General features: G+C 38.3%; 1 protein-coding gene across 4 annotated transcripts in view; it reads right to left on the reverse strand.

The window, feature by feature from the left end:
• Positions 1 to 1075: 1075 nt before the first annotated feature.
• Positions 1076 to 22448, reverse strand: part of mob2a (MOB kinase activator 2a) — a 38223-nt gene continuing 16850 nt past the window's right edge. For 2 of the 4 annotated variants that reach the window (XM_079449559.1, XM_079449557.1), the window contains 4 exons: positions 6619 to 6782; positions 5640 to 5733; positions 3448 to 3572; positions 1143 to 2581 (listed from right to left, as the gene is read on the reverse strand). In XM_079449559.1, coding sequence (XP_079305685.1) covers positions 2310 to 2581; positions 3448 to 3572; positions 5640 to 5733; positions 6619 to 6782 — 655 coding nt within the window. In that variant the 3' untranslated portion in view covers positions 1143 to 2309. Of the gene's footprint in view, positions 2582 to 3447; positions 3573 to 5639; positions 5734 to 6618; positions 6783 to 10788; positions 10963 to 22448 lie in introns of those variants that run through there. The other 2 variants (XM_079449556.1, XM_079449558.1) reach the window with 2 other exon arrangements.

Below are 22448 nucleotides of genomic sequence, written 5' to 3' on the forward strand. Positions count from 1 at the left end.
GGAACGCCTGCTAACGACCTCCTAACAAGAGACTAGCGACACAGTCACTCTGCGGTCTGAACGCAGTTACTGACAGTAAAGTGCGGTTTTCACTTCTGCGTCAGACCTACGCAAAGACGCGTACACTACGCCATAGCCTGACACGCACAAAATGTCGCATTCAATGGGACGCCGACCGAGCGCTGTGATTGGTCTGCTTGAATCCCATCCCTTCATATAACAACATTCTGCCATAGCATCGGGTTTACTCATATTAATTTCCGAATTAATCATCCAAATAAAGTGTTATTCTTTATTTAACAACTAAAGCTGCAAAAGTGACGGTTACTTACCGCCATCACTGCTAAATGCTTCTCAAACAGCGTACACAACGAAACCGCTTCTTCTTCGGCTCTTGTCTTGTTTTCTTGTCCTCTCCACGCGGACAATGACGCACAACTATAAACAAAAACTGCAGAAGTAAAAATAACTGCCTTAACTGACGAGAGACGGATGACGTGAGCTCCGCTGCTTTACTCCTATTGGCAGTCGCTCAGCATTTGCATAAAGTGAGCAGTGAACGCAGTTTTGGCGGCGCCGTTGACGTATTGCAGCAGCTGAGTAAAGCTATGTTTATGAGCTCAACTGCGTTCTATGGAGGTCGCGTTTGTCAGGCTCATGCGTCATCAAGGTTTGTATTTTAGGATTTAATTTAGAAAAGCAACTGTTATATTTTAAGGTAAAAATGAAACTACACTGATTATGTCTTAAAAATATATACAATTTAATTTCACTCAACAAAAATGAGATGACTTATGCGGTGGACAATATGTGACCTCTGGAAGACTGCATTGCTTGGCATACGATTATTTTTAATGCATATAATAATAAAGTTTTGTTGCTGTGTTTATTTCACGTTTTGAAAAAACTTTTAAATTGTTTTGATTTTTAAATGCTTTAAATAAGAAGCTTTAATTAAGCTGGTTTAACCGTGTCTTTTTATAGCCATTTACCTTGGCTAAACTAGTTATTGTGGCGAGACCATAGTAAATGTGTGGTTATGTTTTTACTACCAAGAAAAAGCTAAACCATGGTTAACTTTCGCAAGAATGTCAGTTCTGTAATATATATATCATAAATAAAACAAGTACATACACAGAGTTAAAGTGGCATTTCAGGTTTTATTCGATTACACTTTGCTGAGTTTAACATATTAAGTGGCTTTTAACTTAGATAATTAAAAATACTTAAAAAGCAAGTATTAAAGAACTCTGCCAATAGATTAAAAAGGTCAAAATAAATATAAAGGAGAAAGACTATCCTCTCTCTCTCTAAAGGCAATTATTGTGATTTTTTACATAGTTACAATCTATTTCTTAAGAAAAGGGAAAATGTGCATGTTTGGGATGCCACGATATTCATTACCGCTGATAAATTAAAAAAGTGAAATTAAAACAGGTATTGCGACACCGGATTATGTGCCGTCTAATCATTGCAACAGCAAGTCAACTGCCATGCAACAATTATTTGCCTCCATCTGCAGCATCTCTGAGCAAGCAGACATGCAGATCTTATGTCCTTGTCTAGAAACCTGCAAAACAAGTTCAATATTTTGCCAGAACATCACTCAAATTCATCATACCTTCTTTAACGGAATCTTGAATGGATAATGAGTACATTTTAAAGATGGTATACTTTGAAAACCTCTAACTTTGCGCCACACTAAAATCACAGTTATAAAGCCAGATACATCCTTGCAAAAATTTAAACGCAAAGCAATTTAAAAATGGTGCCAGAGGAGGTAAAAACAAAAAGAAATGGGTAATATATGGTGTTTGGAATAAGATAAGTCACTATGTGAAATAAGGTTGTACATGAACAGTAAGTCAGTGTGTGACCTTACTCCCTCCACAAGAGGCAGCCAAGGATCACCCATAATTTTCGAAACGTTGTTGAATACAGACCATACCTTATATTTCCAAGGCACAGATGAGCAAAGCAATAAAACCATTCCCTTAAACAAACAGAGTAAACACAACCTCCGAGAGCACATGCGCAAAAATAATGAATAATGCAAAAATACAAACTGTTCCTATATAAACAACAAGGTAGACAGATTGTTTTTCCTGTAGGAAATATTCCCACCAATCTGTGCTGGTAAACTGCAGACCTCTGTCCCCACTTGTCCACCAGTTTGTATTAGGATGGCAATAAATATCAATGGAGGGGCCCGACCCATGTACTTAACATACACCAGAGGGCTTTGAGCCGTTTACCATCTTCCCCCTCTTCTGCTCGGTTTGAGGAGTTTGGTCGCCGGGACAACAGGCTCATCTCTCGGTTACGTGATTGTGTGTATGAGGGGGCAGGGGGGTGCACAGCACCTCTGATAGGTCGTCCATGATACAGGTCTCCTTTGAGTCGACCAGGTTGAATTCCCTGATAAAGACGATGAAATGTGCGTACAGTGTATTTAAATGTCCCTGCAGCTCCAGAGCTACGGACTCTTTAAAGTGTGCCCAGTAGATGTGCGCCAGCACGTGAAACAGATACCGGCAGATCTTCTTTATCAGAGACTCGAACGAGTTGGGAAATTCTTTGCCTGGAATGAAATAAAAAAACATTAACAGTTAAAAAATTTTTTTTACATATTTGTTTGAATTTAACATTATTAATAAGTAATAAAGACATTTGACACATTATTTTTGTAGTTTTTTGACTAATTATGTTTTATATGATTAACGATTATTTATTTATTTATTGTTAAAAATGTTATTCATAAATATAAACATATTCAGTTTTTTTATTTTAAATTAAATATTTGTCATTCCTTTTTATCCAAATTAGTTCTAAGTCCTTGATTCCATTCCTTTAAATTATTTAAACAAATTAATTTGATAAGAATGTAAATATTTATAAATAATAAAAAAATCAATCATTTGTTTTCTTAAAATATGATTTATTTTTTAACAAAAATAGAGCCATTGGTTTTAATGATTTGTTTAAAAAGCTACTATATTTTTACTAAAATGTATTATGGTTATTTATTGCGTTATAAGAAGAAAGGAAACTTTTTCAATAGTTTTCTTAACGACTAATTGCATATTATAAAAAATAAAGTGGGTTTCACTGATCTAAGGTATATTATATTTAAATTATGTCATTCTAAATAAATGTAAATATTTTTAAATGATTAAAAATGTATATGTTAAAACGTTCATTGTAATCATTACTTCGTTTAGCTGTAAATAAACGTAATTGACTTTTTTAAATTAATTTAATATTCAAAAATATCTGTATTTGAATCAATTATATTCATATTTCACATCAAAGCAACATTATAACTAATTAAAAGACAGACTTATTGCATATTATAACCACTAGAGGATGCCACAGACTCAAGATATTTGACTTGAGACTATACAATCCTACTATCCTGTACTTCTCTACAGTGACCAGCGATCATACCATATTTTGTGGGAAAGATTTCGTCGTCCGTCACTACTTTCTGCACGAAACTCATGACGAAGTCCACGTACTGAGGCGCTGTGCACTTAGTTTTCTTCCCCCTTTCATCATACCAGTAGTATATACTGCAAAGAGAAGACAAACAGGTACAATTCACCTACTACCACTTTACTTTAAACACACATTAAGACACAGTAAACGGTTTCGAGATTAAAAAACCTGCAATGCAGCTACCGCCGCCTTTAAAGCGGGTGTAGTTTAACGAGGTAACGTGGGTTCAAGGGGCTGTAGACATTACAAATCTCTTGGAATGCAGACTGTCCGCATAACTGACCCTGCAGCAGGGACCCACTGACCGCTAACCAATTCACATGCATTCAACTGTGGACGCTTTGTAGATGATCGGCCAAACAGAATTGGGGGGAGAGATCTCAACCGTTAAAAAGCATAACAGGAATAACGTCCACAAACTAGTGGCGCGGAAATGCAGAGGCTACTTGTCTTACAGTGGACAGGCAGGTAAATGTCCCAGCACGTTTCCTAATGTTCTCAAGTAACTATGAACGAGTGGGTCAAGTTACAGATTTTATGAGTGGATTGTTGGTCTAAATACGGGCGGTTAGTTTCACAATCGCAAATGCGTTATGAATCTAACTAATACTTATGCATGTACAATTATCCCATTCAGGCAAATGGTGAGATCTGTGGCAGCATGTTTCTCAATGTTTAACTGAAATATTTTTTCTGACACTTTTTGCTCTTTTCCCCTCAAACATTGAACAAATGTAATTACAAATCACTATTCAATATTATAGAAATGGCATTCAAAAAACAATTTGGCAATGGACTTTAAATTATTTAATACACACGCTGCAGTTAACTTTCTGTCTTAACATATGACCTACATCATCTCACACATGCACATCATCGACACTTTTGTCTCACAATAAAAAGTTTGCAAAATAATTCTGTGTCTAGTCTACAATACACAACACCAGCAATTCAGCATTACGGCTATTTGTGCATCACTGTCCCTCCCTTTTCTTTAAAACACGTTGTCAGTGATTGATCAATCAATCAACCGTAAAACCGACAATGACGTAAAATTGCTGTTGTTTTGATGCGCACACCCATCCTTACCCTTCTTGGTATGTCATGGCTGAATGCGTAATTGTTTGCATTTTGTGTGTGTTGGTAATTCTCATCCTTTAACATTTGACTTGAAAAGTAACAAATCTGGTTTAACAGGGTCGCAATGTAAAGGAAAGGTTCGCACCTAACTGGTGCTCCGGGCGAACAGGGTGAACAAGTTGAGTGAAGGTTTTAAATGTCAACTTTGAAAACTGTGGGAATGTACCGTTTTACACCTTTCTCTTGAGTTTGATTTCTTCGATTAGGGGCGTTTTGACTTAATCTTAAAACAGTGGTTCTCAAACCTTTTCGTCGTATTGTTCTGTGGCCCCCTAAATAAAGACTTACACCGTGTCTACACCGAACGCAACGTGACACAACAAAAGACATTAGAAACGCATTGGAATCCATTATAATTGTACATTTTGTCCACACTGGATGCGGCGTGACAAACCCATTAACCTGTCGTGTCCAGTGTAGACACGTTGTTATGATCTTAAACTTCGATTATACAATGCTGGAACATCAATTCTTTCGGTAAGTGGTCATATTTTTCTGATGTTTAATTGCAAAAAACGAAAATTTCATAAAATGCCACAAAAGCTGTGGCCCCCGCTGGACCCATCTTGGGTCATAATTGTTGAGTCCAGATCACCGATCTTCACCAAATCACACAAACAGCCTGTGAAAGCATTCAACTACATCCTAGAAAGACATTCGATTGGTTACGCTACAAAAAAAAAAAAAACCCTATTTCAGAGAACGGCGCCTTTGTATTCTTTCGTTCCAAACACATTTCCAAGCCAAACCAGATCTGGCTTCATTAAAATGTGTGTCAGTATCTATCCAGTAATGTGGGAACTTAATGCAGACCTACAAACCCGGATTTCTAAAGCTTGGATCTCAAATGTGGAATTTTAGCTGCACAAATATTACGAAAACGTGGGATCTGATCCAGGAGCAGTTCCCGTAGCCAGAAGGTCCTGAGTCTCGTGTCAGGACAGGCCCAGAAAGAGAACGTTAGACATATGTACAGGAAACGAAAGAGAAACAGAACTTACGTGTTGCAGGCCGTCATGGCTTGACAAGTTTCACCAGTGCAAAACTCTGAGATTGTGCTGTACTGCAGGTTTATGAGATTGAAGAAAGTTGTTGCTGTAGAGAAAAAAAGAAAAGACATTCATGAGATAACATTCGTAGTATTGTCTTACGAGAATCTGTAGAAGTTAACTGTGACCTGTCGAAGGGACAGTAATCCCCATAATATCAATAATCCATAAAAACTTGGCAGAAGCTTTAATCTAAAGCGCGTAGGGCTGGGCAATATATATCACGATTCACGCTAATTATACGTGTCTAAATCGATCCTGAAGAGTGCTTGCGTGAATTAAATTATTCAGAGTTTCTGCGCAAGAGCACCCCCTGGCTTTCAGATGTGGCGGCATTTAGCCGTAATAAGAATTGCACGATATATCGCACAGCCCTAATGCAAGGTATATATTTGATCAGTTAGTGTGTGTTTTCTGAGGTTCAAATCCAAGATTCTGCCGTTCCAGATGAGCTACATCAGCAACTTTTAGTTCAACTTTTTCCATTTAACGAAAATATGTGCCTGTGCTTGTCAGCGCAAGCCACCATGATGCGACTAGGGTATTTCCGTTACTATGTGGTTCATGTTTTGCTCTGATGGTTCGCCAGGGGCTTTCTAGAAAAATGGTATGCTGATCTAGCATCTGGCCAAGAGCTGCTTCAGGTCTATAAATTTGCATTATATATCTGCTTAATTGCAAGCCTATATGATTTTCACCTATTCTTATTTAGCTTTTTCACGATTCATCTACAGCAATATCAACGTTTAATATTGAGGGTTACAGATTTGTTTAAATCCCTAACCAGAGGTGCGAGCAAGAGTTTTCTAGTCCCTATCATTAAAACCGCAATACCTGACTGAAAAAGCAACGTTTTTTAAAGACAATGACTCTAACCTAAAAATCCTGAACAAATACTCAGAATGACTTAAGTGTTTGGTTATGGACTCACTGTTGCTGGCAAGCCATTCATTCAGGTCTATCTCTTTGGTTGGAAGCGAAACCAAATCCTTAAGGCCGAAGTCCATGAGCCGCACTTTTGTGTACTCTGGCTCCAGGTAATGCTTCTTCTCTTCTGCGGGTGCTTTCTTTCCATTGGGCTTCGTTTTGGATTTCCTGTAGGACAAAAGAACATAGGACACATTAAGATAATAGACGCAGAGTGGACAAAGACAACGTTTTGTCTATCTTCTTCAAAAGGGACATACAGAATCGCAAAAATAATGATCGTGAACTCATGCCATTGTAGGGGCCAACTTTGCCAAGTCAGAATCCTAAAAACAAACAGATAAATCTATTTACACTTTACAACTTGAAAAATGTCATGTATCTGTCTCTTAATGTAACTTGAGATTTACTGTGATCTACAACTATTTAATGACCAAAGCAAATCACCCTCCAGGCACAAAGACATTTCAAGAAAACTGATCTTAAAAGGACTGTTCACAAAATGATTTCATAATTGATTCACCCCTTGTGTCATTCCAAACCTTTATGACTTTCTCACTTCTGCAGAACACATAAGAAAATATTTTGAAGAACATTATTAAAAACAACATTGGCCCACGTGGACTTCCATTATATGGACACAAACCCACGGAGACATTTCTCTAAATAACTTCTTAATTTATTTGTAATAATAGCGTCATACACACATTTCGAACGACAATGAAGTTGAATAAATAATGACCGAATATTCATTTTTGGGTGAAATATCCCACAGGGTTATCCACATTTTTGGTTCTTTTAAAACTGGGGTGTCAAAAGAGACTTGTACTTCCAGTGCTAGCTTTTACATATACGTGTCAGATTTGCACAGTCGTGGTAGGTCCTGCAGATGGCTGGGACAAAGGTTGCAGGGGAGGCATTAAACAACTAATAGCAGGCGAGAACAGATTATCAAGAATCCACATGCTGTTGCTCCATTTATTGCTTATTGATAAAATAGGCTGTTTAAATTAGAATTTATATCTACATTTTCTAAGTATCCTCTTCATAAAGCCTCACCACAAGTGTTGTTTTTCTTTGTAAAAACCCCACTCATTCACCAAATTCAACTTGATTTCCTGTTTATGTCTCCCATCACATTCTCAACCTTTAGTCTGACCGCCTTCATGACTTCCTCTTCACACACAGTAGTCTAGTTTAGAATCAGGGACTTATCTCCGAGCCCAAAGTCCATAAACAATTCTTTTGAGAAGCCAACAAGCAACGTCTTTTATGGATTGGCTTTGCTTGGAGATTGAGCGGGAAATCTTATCAAACATGTCAAACTCAAACTGAACTAATGCAAAGGTCTACAAAGGGTTAATAAGGGAGCGCGGTCAGATCAAACATTACTCGAGAGTGTGAGAAGACTGGTAAACTTCAACTTTATAAGTCATTATGTTCAGTGTAAAACGGAAAACACGATAAACACAGACGGGAATTCACACCATGAGGCAATTTACAACTCGGCTCATTTTTGCAGCGATCGCATCGAAAATCCAAATATGACGACAATGTTATACAGAACAAAAAGAAAGATCCGCTTTTAAGTTAATCATTGTTTTTTTACAACAGCTAACGGCAATAAAAAGATCACTGGAACTGAAACCAAATGTTTGCGTAGTTATAAAATATGTCAAAATATAGTCAGATCGAGCTCTTTTGAATTAGCCTTGTAGCACCCCCCTAGCAGCCATCCACAACACCCTAGTATCCGCACAACAACGTGCAATGTGTTAAAGCCAGTCAAAAGACATTGACAACTGCATAGCAACACCCCAGCAACAATCCACAACAAATCCGCATTCTTCACTGATCTAGTACCAGCTTTGACTATAAGCATTGAACAGCTGATCTGGGATCATCATAAAGAATCGACCTGTATTACGGGAAAGCAAATCCTGCGAGCAGACAGCTGTCAGTTCCAGCTGGTGAAAATTGAAAGGGACGTTCATGACTGAACCATCTGAACATCTCGCAGAAGCTTTGATGGATCGGCACAGCTGACGGGACACGGGAGCTTCAATACACAGCTTTGTGCAAAACCGTCCCTCCACTAATTTATAACATAATGCGACAACTTGCGCGTCTTGAAGTTTGTTGACAGAAATGCACTTTCAAACTGCCGTTGAATCAGTAAGGGTGTCTGTAAAGAACCTGGGGTTAAGTTTGAGATACACCAATACAGCGCAACCAAGAGAGAACAACAAACACAGATGTTTGCTCGCTCTCCAGCTAAGTGAATGATACAGGTCTTCGGTCACAACCTTGGCTTGGTCTGAGAGTAACACTACAATGCCTTTTATGGCAAAGATATCTGCGGGAAACTCAAGTTAGTGGGCATGTGTGTGCGGGCGAGTAACGCTGGCAGCAAGAACGTTTTTCTTTCTCTTAAAATAAACTAGCTAATGGGCTGAGAATTTGCCCCTGGCACATAATTTATGAAAAACGCTGCTTCCTGGAATTACGAAACGCAGGGAGGGCTCAAATAAAACAATGTGCTTCTTGGATGCACATTCTGTTTTCCGTTTAAAAACAACAAAATTTGGGGTATTGACGTAATCACGTGCATGCCGTCAAGAAACGTGAATAAACAGCGAACTGCTTGACAAATAATAACCCTGTAGATACATTATCCTCCCGTGATATTTGTCCATTTTGAGATTATCTGCATCACTTGATAACAGTGTTTGCTTGGACGAGAAATGCATTTCTAACTATATGAATGTGTTAACATTTGTCCCCAAGCCTTGAATTAGTTTGAGAACATGAGATTAGATATAATATAAAACACTTCAAACTAATGTTGGACGAAACTGCTCAATAGGGGAAAAGCATTATGTTAATCCTCCATCTTTAGTAAAAAAAATACATATATAAATGACACATGGCATTATAGTACATGGTGCAGTTTTTTCTCAATATGATGTACATTGATTAAGCTTAACTCAAATAAATACTATGTTGGATTGTCAACCACGGGCCGTCGATTGTCTAAAAGCAGACGACAATATGATATCAAGAGATATTAATACAACAGTATAATAACAACAATTAATTTAATCTTTTTAAGCATTATATGTATGTATGTATGTATGTGTATATATATATATATATATATATATATATATATATATATATTAAGCATATATAATTGTGTTATAGCATCCTTCAGCTGAAACGCTGTACGATTTGGCTGCGAGTTTATGGCCAGGTTAAGACTTCCTAGTTCTCACAGGCATGGAGAGAGTGCGAAGGGCCATTGAGAAGATGACAGTATTGTGTTAAACACAGTAACAGCGCCACGGGGACAGTACAACGAGAGGTCATAAGCATCACAACAGAGGGGGGCTTTGAAATTAGCGTACCACCCACACACCCTAGTTTCATCTGAATTTCACAACTTCATTATTATGAGGAGCACATGCTTTATGACTGCAGCTAAAGGAAGAAAATCAAAGTTTGCAATTCATTTCAAACTAGAAGCAGATGCATAAACTCCGATATTTAATTACAGCTTTATATTTCAAAACACTTGAATGAAATAAGAGTCCCCTTGACACAGACAGATGTCTAATTCATATGCAACTTGATTTCCTCTCGTTATTTACTATACAACCATATCGTGCGTCTGACCTCGTTTCGTTTTATATCAGATATCGGCAGCACGCGAATATAGATGAGATGCAAATATTTCAACCAATCCTAACGTATTATTCGTGCGTCAGTAATAAATTGCGTTTACAGATGTTTGATTGGTTGAGAATATGCGGTGAGCGAGCGCGAGACCGCAGTGCGTGCTTCATGGCTACGCGTTATTATGCCTCAATAAATGCGGTTTTGACTAATGACGGTGTCATCACGCAAAAAAATGAAGTGAAAATATTTTATATTGTTTAATGAAACTGTTATGGTTAATGTAGCCTGCTTTTCAAAGTGAAACCCTATTTTGCGCAGACAGACAATAATAACTTAAATAAACTCACTACTCCGCATGCACGAATAACGTGACGTACACAAGAGATCTGAATTACACACGCATGCGCGCGTCGACTGACTTTATTGTTGTTATTTCCAAATGCAGTTCTTCTTATATTTGGCCTCAAATAGCGAACTATCAATCCCGTCACGTTACCGTAAAACTTTTCCGACCGCCTGAAGAACCATCTTGCAGCTTAGTCCGTTTCTGGGAGTTTTCTGCGAGTGCATATCCGAAGTGCTAAAACAGACTTTAAAGTGTGGACTGAGAGTCCGGATAACCGGCTGCTGTTCTCTCGTGCTCTGATGTTTTTAAGTCGACACGGCGAGTGATGATAAACTTCTCGGGCTAAAGTTTTCGTCCCAGCAGAGGACAGCCTATCAGAACGGCGCAGGGGCGGGGGGTAACGCGACAAGGCCAGAAATGATCCAATCATAAGAGCTCGGGGGCGGGATGTGTCGTTTGAGTTGAGCGTCTGATCGGTGAACTCCTGCAGATGAACAGACACCGCGCTTGCCTCTGGTTTACAGGGTGTGAATTAGAATGAAGTATGGTGGTGGTTTAATTATGTAGAATATATTTATATAGTTATATATACGATATGAGATCGTATTGCCTGACAATTCACACCTTTTCTTTTTCAGAAAAAAATAAATGGAGTTCAGAAACTTCTTGATAAAAGAATTAACAGCTGGACCAGATTGAGTATGAACTTTTTAAAGATGAAACAATGTCAATTCCACCAAGTCACGCATATTTACAGTTATTCAGGGCACCATAATATTTCGAAGGTCAAGAAACAGAAAACACACACACAAAACTCAACTTTGCCTGAAGCCAAACTACAAACAAATTCCTGACAGAGGTGCGGAGAGAACGCGCTTTAACTTTACTTTGACCGTGACAGTAAAACAAAAGGAATAAACAGATTTTAAATTGAGTATTTAATAAAATGCAATATCATAACACATATGTCTCCTAAATCTATCGACAAATACAGAACACATTAGACACAGAAAGTGACCATGAAGGGCAGTCTCGCTATGAGTTTTTGGCTACCCCCGCATTTTTATTTACACCTCACTGGAAAGTTATGAAAAATATATGGTAGGAGGACATAAAAACAGCAGGGTTTTTGCGATAAGCATGATCTGACGTAGTCTGAAGCACTCGAATTTCAGGAACAACAGATGCTAGATTTAGAAACGTATAGTTAAAATTATTGCATATCGCCTCTGTGATGTTCACATATACCGTCGAAATTCTTTTGAAATAACCTCAGTCCGATCCCACACACCTCATGTGATGCGTTTACTCACCGACCCATTCACCAAACAACTGAAACAACATGCCAACTACATCTGCCGTGTCTGATAATACAATTAAGTCATCCATTCACAGGAAGGGTTTCCTGTTCAGGATTTTACATTCAATCTTAAACATTTAGTCATGTTCTCGAGGGTTGAATTACAAAGAACATTATATATTTGAAGGAATAGCTCACTATAAGCTGTTCCCCAAAGAAGAAATTTGGAAGGATGTTGATGACCAAACAACATCTTGACTTCCATTGCCAGGACATAAAAACACCACTGCAACGTTTCTCAAAATATCTTCTTTCGTGAGTCCTAAACAGGTTTTCAATTTGGGTGATGAAAGAATTTTATTAAACATTATTGCATAAGTATAGTAATGAACATTTTCTACCCATTTCACATGCTTCCAGTCTCACCCAATGAGAGAAGGCCTCAAAAAACAAAACACAGCAAATAAAACAAAACTAACAATTTAGGCTGAATTACAAAAGGTTCATAGCATGTTCGATCACACAGTTGGTCACGTGGCCTGCTCGACTCGTTCGGTAAGAAATGTAACGAACATTCCTCTCAGACAAAGCCAACAGAAAAAAACTATTCCAGACGCTGCACATTAGGCCGGGAGCTTAAAGCATCCAGCAAACAGAGTAATCCAGCCGGCCAACACGCCAGGGGCGTCGCAAGATGAAAAAGACAGATAAGACCAACACACAATCCTAGAAATGTGATAAATGCTGCGAGACCTTTTACAACACTTCCCCTTTGATCGTTTTAAATGATCACTTTTACGACTTTAAGTAGCTGAAAGAGTTTAAATTATTGAGATTTTACAAAGAGTCAAGAGATACGCCATGAAAACGCTCCTAAAAGTGACACTCTCCAAACCAGGATTGTTATTGTTCTGGTCAGCAAGGTTAAAAAAAGCCCTGTCTCTTAATATAACTCGAAAAATATACCAGAGAATTTAGATTTATTCATTCTTTTTCACATGCTCGGCAGGATTTCTCAAGTCTAAATGAAGTAAGTTGCAAAACAACCATGTATCTACTCTTCTCTGAAGAGATCTTGGAAGAAGGCCATGAGCAACATGGTCCTGCATCCTATTATGCATTCCTGCAGGGGAGCGACCACATGCACCAACACGCTCTGCTCCCGGCTAAGAAAACCCGCAGCGGGGGAGCAGAAAAAGCGACAGAGGGACGGAGAAACATTTCTGAATCATGGCTTATGAAATATATTGGCTCTGCTTTCTACATCGCTCAACGTTGTGCTTGTTATGAATCTTGCTTGCGAGGTTTGATTTTTATGTCGGCTGTAATAAATCGTGCAAGACACAGGAATGTGATTTTGAAATCGACTGAGCTAACAAAATGTTGCAAGAGTAACTTAACTTATGAAGATCTAGCTTTCCAGGTATGTAAAAAACAGAAAATGGCCCTAGAGATGGGGAGTTCAATGGCCAGAAGGGCACGAAAACTGTGCAAACAAGAGAGAAATTGAAAGGAACAACCAGAGAAAAGCAGACGTTGTAGAGGTGTGCGTGTTGTAGCATGTTCTGAAGACTTCACCACACACACCGCATTCCTGAGGTTAGATGATTCAGGTGTACTTCTGGGTACGGGCTACACAAACCTACAAACATACAAATCAAGACTCACCGCCGCTCCATCTGTTCCAGAGACAAAACCACCTGCCAATTATGCGGGTCCAAGATTCATTTTGTGAGATCTTAACTACTTTGTGTGTTCCTGTAGCTATTGGTAAAGCATTGCTATTGGTGAAAGTCACTGCTTTTGCCTAATTCATGAATGTTAGAAACAATATGCTAGGCCATGGGTTCTCAAACTTTTTGACTCCAAGGCCCCCCAGTGTATTCGCTAATATTTAGAGGCCCCCATCTACCCAAATTCTTCCCAATGAAATATTTTAGAGCTTAACATTAACTGGAAAACGTTTATTTAATATAAAAATGGGCGAATAATAAGAAATATCTAGTTTATTTTTGTGGAAAGGATTGGTTTAGACATTTCGCGAACGAGCCGGCGAGCTTGTGATACTTGTGGTTTTAGACCGGAAAAGCAAATCAAGGTTTTTATTCGGAGGATAAAGACATGAGAGACGCATCATCAGAGTGGACCAGCATTACGCAAGGTAATTACATCATGAGTAATGCGCAAACGTGCACGGATACTAACACGTGCCGCCTGCCACGACACCCAGCAACAAAAACAATTTGTTAATTCAATAAGACAATGGGATGCAAACTTGGGAGTGTCTGAAAGGTAAACTTTGAAAAACGGCGACACCCCAAGGCGGTGAAATAACAAATAAAAAGATTGACAAGTCAACAATGAATATAAGAAAACACTGCCACCTACTGGAGAAGAGAAGTCTGTTAAAGAAGGCTTTAAAAATACTTGAGTGGTTTATAAAACATGTACAGTTATATGGCAACAGAACTACGAAAACAAAAGCCAGACAATCTTTCAAAACTTAATTTGTATTACTTAATGGCTGGAAAGCTATAAAAAACACGAACCCCCTTCTCTATTTCTCAATAGGAAGTTCTCCCATATGGTGAATCCCTTTATTGTTGTTCTAACTCTTTTAAGACGCTTTGGATAAACGTAAATGTAAATCAACCAATTCATGTTCTTAAAGGAATAGTTTCACTCAACAAACAAGCTCTGTCATCATTTACTCATCCTCGTATCATTTTGTATGCTGTGCTTTTTTGTGAAACACAAAATAATTTTGAAAAGAGATTGCAAAAAATGTTGATCAAAGCCATCAAGCGCCCAAAAAACATCTAATCTAAAAGTCTTCTGAAACCACATTAGAGGTTTGTGTGAGGAACAGACCAAACAACTAGTATAAAAAGAACAATGAAGTTGGGCACTTGAAGACTATTGAAGATTGCAATATAGTGTTTAGATCATTTGGACAGCTTTAATTGTTAATTAAAGACGGATGTTATCATCGAATATTTGTTGCACAGTGACAAATTGTTCTGCCATAGAATTAAACGATTACAATTATAAGTGAGGAATTTTATGTATTCCCTGAAAAAAATGTCCTAAATCTCAAAAGGTAATATGTTTAATAAATGTATTTTGTTGTTTCACATGTGATGTTTATTTTATTGACGCAGAATCATAATTTTGACGTTTATTTGCCATTAAGGAATATTTACATTGATAAAATAAGATGATGTATATCTCCCTTACTTTTACATTTATTCAGGGACAAAGTGACTCGAAACGTAGAGGGTCAGAAATATTATGCCATAGTAACACACAAAGGAACAAAAATAAGTATAATTATTTTAAGGCTTTAACGTTTTAGCTAACATGCGATTGTAAATTGTACAAATCAATTTAACAGTTTAACAAATCACATTCTAATATATACAGTTTGGGCTAAGAATGTGAAGTGCTTGCTACACACAAAGTTTATTGTATAGATAAACATACAGTTACCAAACTTACGAAAAAATTTGAGAATGCTTTTTCGAAATGTTTGAGAATCGCACTCTTACGAACTTCCTATAGTTTATCTTAAAGTCCGAATTAGAAAGTGATATTAAAATATGTGTTTCTGAGTTTGTCACATAACAGAAAAGTGTGTTATTAACCACCCAGCCAAATTTGAATGGAGAAAAAACATTCAAGTAAATAAAATAAGTTCATTTAAAAAATAAACAGGACTATCTGCTCTTAAACTGGGGCTGTGCCCTCTGATGGCGCTGAAGTCACGCCCACTCGCGTCGCTCAACACAAGTCCCCAGTAGGATTTGAATTCAAATTGGAGTCAATTTGCGCATTATTCATTAATAGATCATTCACGAGTTCGCCTAAGCAGATAATAGCACAGGTTAAAAGGTATGTGTATTTGGCGTGATGTCCGGGGAGAGGGCTTACAGCCCGTCAGTTTCTGAAATCGGAGTAGGACCTACTCTCCCCCACGAGACTTGCCCGAACCCAGAGCACTCCCCTGTTGTCCTGCGGGAGAAAACGGGCACATGGTGAGGAGCCGAGGTAGTGGAGGGATGCTTGAAGCATGTAGAGAGAATGCAGGTAAGACAGTTTTCTTGAGCTGATAAGATTGATGCTGAGAATGCCTATAGTGAACCGGGCGGGTGGAATATCCGCTCTTGCCCTTTCCGAACTTTTGCTTGTTATTTGGCCTGAGATTTGTTTAGTTGGGCGTGATAGAGCCTGAAAGCATGTGCGTGAGAACTCACAACCCTGAGCCATGATTTAGCAGACCCCCGATGCCAGGCCCTCTAGTGAAAGGGGAGGGACCATGCATGCTCGGACACTTCATTGCGTCATCGATACCCTGTTTTAGTCCCGCCCACACAATCCTGAACAGAGAATTGGTGAAAACCTGTTTAACTCCACAATTAAGTACTAAATACGTCTGTGTCTTTGTAATGTGTTTCAGCAATACATTTCTAACATCTATAATGTGTTTAGACACAATTCTCAGAATTCTCGTTACCCGCACTTTAAGAACAATCTTATATTTTGGCCTGCCCCGGGTTTGTAATCTAGATTTTACAATGACAAAAAGATCCAGGACAAACAAACTGTCCCTTTAAAACAAGCACCAAATGTAGCGCACACCACATGACAAAAGAGATAAGAAGTTTTGACAATATTTTGAAAACACAGCAATAGAAGAGCCAGAGGGCCGCCTACACATGTCACCATAACCTTGAAATGTACGCAAGCGTCCACAACAAACAGTGTGCATGGAAACAACTGAACCATTTATCGCTTATATGTATAGAAAACATGTCTCAGAAAGAAAAAGGGGCCACGTAAGTGAATTAAACTATGTCTCATTGTTCCATTTTTTGACCTGGAGGGTTCAAATATTAGTCACTGACATGAAGTCACAAAGGCAGCGCTCAAGTGATTTACATCACATCACTATTGTGTTACAGATACTACTGATGTGGGGGGAATCAAATCAAATAATCCTTTAAAACAAGAGAAATGAAATCTAAACAAAAACATTAAGTGAAGAGAAACAAACTTATATGAGACCTTCTACAGAAAAAAACAGTTAATGTTTCAATAAACTATAAGTAAGTTATGTTTCTCAATGTGTATAAATTGTTTAAATGCACGCAATTCATAATTTTGGCAAGTAAATCGTACCCACACAACTTTCTCCACAACTCTAAAGGCTTTCTTAAAAGCTCATTTCCTTCTGTTCCTCAATCTTGCCCTAATTTTCATTACAGTTTTTCCACAATCACGTTTGCTTCCGTTTTTCCGGAGCTTCACAGACATTAACCAGCAGCATAACAGATTTAATGAAACAGGAACGACCCGGGCTTGTGAATCTACTAGAGAAAAACTAAAACTGGTATATTGTCATTTGAAAGGCTCGACCTCACGTTTCTATTGGCTAAGGAAATGTAAACAGCAGCTGCCACAGGTGCGAAGCTCATGGAAACTGTTATCCGTAAGCAGCTTTGGGTTGCCATTCTGGGAGGGCATTTCGAGGAAACGCATCCAGCTAGACCTCTATAGAGCATATATCGTCTCTGGAGATCTTGAATCCACAACAACATACAATTCTGTGTGGCCAATAACAAGCAATGAAAACATTTCAATTATTTTTTTGTCAATTGTTACATTCTGGGCTTATGTGCTTTAGAAGAAAAAGTGTGAATAGGTAAAAAGAAAAGATCAGAAAGACGTGCCGTTTACTGTCTCTACAAAACAACTTGCACACGGAAAAAGGTCTGCCGGACTGGTCTCAGATCACATACACACAGACTTCATCAAATGAGTAAAGTCCAATGCACTTTAAAGGGATCGTTCACCCAACACTAAAATAAATACTGCCTTAGTAGGGACAATAAATAAAATGGGAGTCAATGGGGGATGAGATTTGGTTGGTTGCAAGCATTCTTTCAAAAATCTTCCTTTGTGTCTAGCAGAACAAAGAAATGTATACAGGTTTGGAAAAACCTGAGGGTGAGTAAATGATGAGTCTTCATTTTTTGTGAACTATCCCTTTAAGATGACTTGCTTGGAGATCAGCTGGCTGTTGGTCAAATCCTCAGCAGATGAGCCTAAAGCACAATATCATGAGTCTCTATCATTATCGAGGGAGTCACACACCTTGGGATGTGTTGACGTCTGGGTGCACGGGTGTTTTGTCTGGTTGTTAATTCCCTTTGTAATATGTTTGCACCTTTGTTTGATAAACACAATGCATTCAATTCTCTGATGTTGAAGGATGTGCACGAGAACCCTTTACGCCATCATGATGTCTAGCACGTTCACTTATACTCCGATGTAAAAATTCTCTCATTGTTCACTCACCCTCTTTATAACACTGGACGTCTCATTGGTTCTTGCGTGTCTTGTGACTGGTTGTAATCCGCATGTTTCTAAAGTTACGCAAGAACATGTGCAACATTTTCAATGTGTCATTTTTTATTTTATTTATCGTTCTGATATGTATGGTGCATAGACAACAGAAATCAATCACTGAACAAACTTTCGCCATGCTGACACCCATATAAGTAGGGTACCGAGAACCGGTACTTTTTGGAACCGGTACATAATTGGGTCGATACCAGAGTATTGATAAGCTTCATGACAAACAATACTGTTATTGACACTTGCATTGTGTTATCTCTGTTTATTCGGGTGTTATTAGAGGCTGCTGCCGGTCTTTTACCATCCCTGAATAATGTCCGAATGGCTGAAGTTTGCTCGAGGTTTGTGATATCTATAGGGCCATATGATTTCCGCAATGTATTTCTATCGTACATTGCATCAATGTATTGCAATGTACATTGCATCTGCTTGTTTTGCGTGTTTATGAGTGAAAGAGTGGCATGGTTGTGATTGTGGAGCTTTCAGCGTCCGCATTTTACAACGAGGAAGCTTCCGTCAAACACCCCTTTGCGGTAACCCATCAAAATAAAGTTCTTTATTTGAGAACAAGTTATAACATGCATTTCAATAATTCGGCCACGGACTATATTTACCTACTTTGGTAAATTGAAAATTTGTTGTAAATACGTTGAATTACATTAGGGTGTGCTCCTATGCACATGCTAAATGCCGTAAGTGATGTGCTAAGGAACACACACACGTTTTGTTATGTGGCATTTTCTGTTTGCTCAGAAGCATTTGTTAACTTTGTATTAGCACCTAATGTGCTATTGCTCTTTTATGACATATCGCTTATCGCTCCCCGAACTCTTTGTAAGTCGCTTTGGACAAAAGTGTCTGCTAAATGACTAAATCTTAATGCAAACTGTAGTTCTAAAAGTCAGCTGTAATAAAGAAACTTAAAATGTTCAACATCTTTTCACATCATGTCTTTTTGCAACAAATTATAGAGCGTAGTATCGATAACAGTATTGATAAGTACCGGTATCAATCAAATCTTTACGATACCCTTCCCTACATATAAGAAAACAACATGACATGTGTATTTCATAATTTATAAAAATGTGTTGGTTTTAACTGAAGAAAGGAATTAATATACATCTGGGATGGGACGACGGTGACTAAATGGTGTGAAATCTGGGTGAACTATTCCTTCAAGCTTTTTGCATAACAATCAATACATTTGCTGATGTTGAGGTGTGCAATTCGAGTTAGAGAAAACATCAGATATCTTTTTTAATGTTTGCATGTTCCACAAACTCGTCCATCAATTTCAACCCACCAGAACCAAAGTATACCTGCATCTCCAAACAGATGACAAATGCAATCTTTGGCTGTTTTGTAACAAGAACCTGCTGTGATAAGCAACACTGCGTTCCTCCTTGCACTTCTCCTCCAGCTCCTGACGGCTAAATATAGCTGGGCTTAACATTGCTGTATCACTCCTGTTATGAAATTATCAAAGTTGTGGGAGTGCTTTGGACTTCTTTGTGATAGTCTCCCTCAATGTCACAACGACAGATAATGCCGAGAATAAACACCATCTTCACTCAGAGAAATGAACTATCGCTGTTGTTGTATATTCAAAGGTTCACATCTGGATTCTCATCAACATCAAAAGGTTCAGAATATATTTTATTAAATTAAGACTTGTTTTAATTAACATGGTTATAATTTTATATAATAATTCAACTTGACATATGCTTTTGATCATATCCATGACTCATCAAGTCGTAGCCTACTTGCATTTTCTCTCTGAACGGTTACATACACAGAGCTGCATTTTTATTAAACTAATTGCCCAAAAAACTGATCTAATTTACATATTTTTAGTTTCTGAAATAGAACTTTAATGTTACCTGCAGTCACTCCTACTGAATTGCTAAAATCTTTAATTATAACTGCAATAAATTGTTATACAGCTGTGAATTATATAATTGTATATATAGTGCAGTGCAAACGTCTGTCTTGTGCATATGTAGTTTGTCTGTAAATATGTGCATATTTACAGACAAACTACATTCATTCAGCTGCGGTTCAGTCAGTTGAATATGCTGCTAACTGTGCCGGACCGGTTGCTGGACAGGCCGAAAAAAACGAGCTGCGTCGGGAAGGCAAAACCTTGGCGACATTTTTCTGCCGAAGGAAAGTTAAGGTTTATCCAAAATGTTGTTGATATGCGCTTTGTCTGACGAAATAAGTCTGTAATCACTGGTTTGCGCGCCTCTGAGTGTGTGCGTGTTTGTGTACTCTGGAGGTCTGATGAGAGTGCACTTGAAATATGAAGTGGATGGATGTGGGTACGGATCGACTTCTTTCCAGGTCCGGATCAGGACATTGATAAAAGCTGGCATATAATATTGGAACTATTGTTCGGGTTACTTAATATAAACAAGTTAATTCAACATGACTGGTGCGTAAGAAATGTTGTGTTATTTTAAGTGTTGTTCAGTAAAGATAAAGACTTTTAGTTTAATGTACATTTAACTTTGTTTTATGTTTGAATTTTAGGGGGTACCATTTTCGAGAAGAGGTGTAAATGTGCTTCGGCTGTGAGAGGTTAAAGTGCGCCCATGATGTGTATTGCATGATTCAATGATCATTAACTTAATGCCAGTACTGAGATGTCCCCCATCTGATTTGCTCATTGTGTTTTGACTTAAAACAAAAAATAAAATTAAATAAATAAATAAAATTAATTAAACTTATCTTCTGTTCATACAATTGTAGAATTGTAGAAACTACTAATTGTAGAATATTTGCGTGGAACCCCTTGATGCTACTTTTTTAATGTTAATCCAACACATGTATTTTTCGATAGGGTAATTAAATATACGAATATTGGGGATCATGTTCTAGACCCCACAAGCATTCATTTATCCCTCGGAGCCTGCGGATGTGAATAACTGAATCATGTCTGGATGTGCGTCCAGCTGAGTGAATGAATGGAGTGACCTTGGATCGTACGCTGAGCCAGCACTATCAGGTGCTCGCGCTGCAGCTCGGCATGCTGAGCCAGAGAGAGAGAGAGAGAGAGAGAGAGAGAGAGAGAGATGGAGAGAGAGAGAGAGAGAGAGAGGCATCACCGCAGTTCTATCTTTCGCAGTGGGAGGAGGCAGTTGCGTAATTTTCACACGATAGATGGAGGAGGCGTGACAATGGGAAGAAGGGAACCCAGAGGAGCTACAGAGGATCTGACAACATTCATTCTTGTGCCATGATCACATCAAAACATTGGACGACTGGATAAAACAATAAGATTGGAAATAAGACTTGATCATGGTGTGTGATCTATTGAGACTGCTTAAGGTTTGCATCGTGTTGAGGAATGAGTATGGACTTACTGATGTCAACATTTTCAGCCTCAAAGATCATGAACTTAGACTTAAGCTTTGAAAAGTAGGCCCATTTTACCCCAAGACACGATAGTCACCAGAGATTTACCCGAAGCGAGGGAAGAATGCAGACAGTAAGGAAGCGCTGGCCGCAACAGACCAATTAAAGCGCATCCGATTAAATATACGCCGCAGTCAGATGGCTTAGCAGATAGTGGCACAAACCAACACCAGACAGCGCTGGAATATAGTTAAACATTATTTACAGTCCTATAACAAACTACTCCCATTATAAATCTTACACCAACAACTGGCCACATTTCAAATGGAAAATAACAGCAATCTGAGTCTGTGTTTACATGATTCCAAACAGGATGTATTTCAGAATTTTGGAAGCTGGAACTTCGCCTCAAACAAGTTTGTCAGGACTTAATTTGAGACGCCGTGAATTTTGCATGGATGCGATTTTCATTCAACCAGGTTTTGCCGTGGTCATAATTTCCATACACACAGCGATGACTTATCAGCGCATATCTCACAACTCACACAGTTCTGATTACACAAAAGCGAAATATTGCATATATTTGTGGAAATCAAGCATCTTGAACCAACACCTTTAAGGACTGTTACGACCAACAACGAAAACACTGGTCATCCACATCTAAAAACGCAGACGTCAATGTATAGCGCATACATGAAATGTAAGAAGCTTCGATACTCGGTCACATGACTACGTC

The sequence above is a fragment of the Barbatula barbatula genome (assembly GCF_947034865.1).
Source record: "Barbatula barbatula genome assembly, chromosome: 25".
In the NCBI taxonomy this organism is placed as follows: Eukaryota; Metazoa; Chordata; class Actinopteri; order Cypriniformes; family Nemacheilidae; genus Barbatula; species Barbatula barbatula.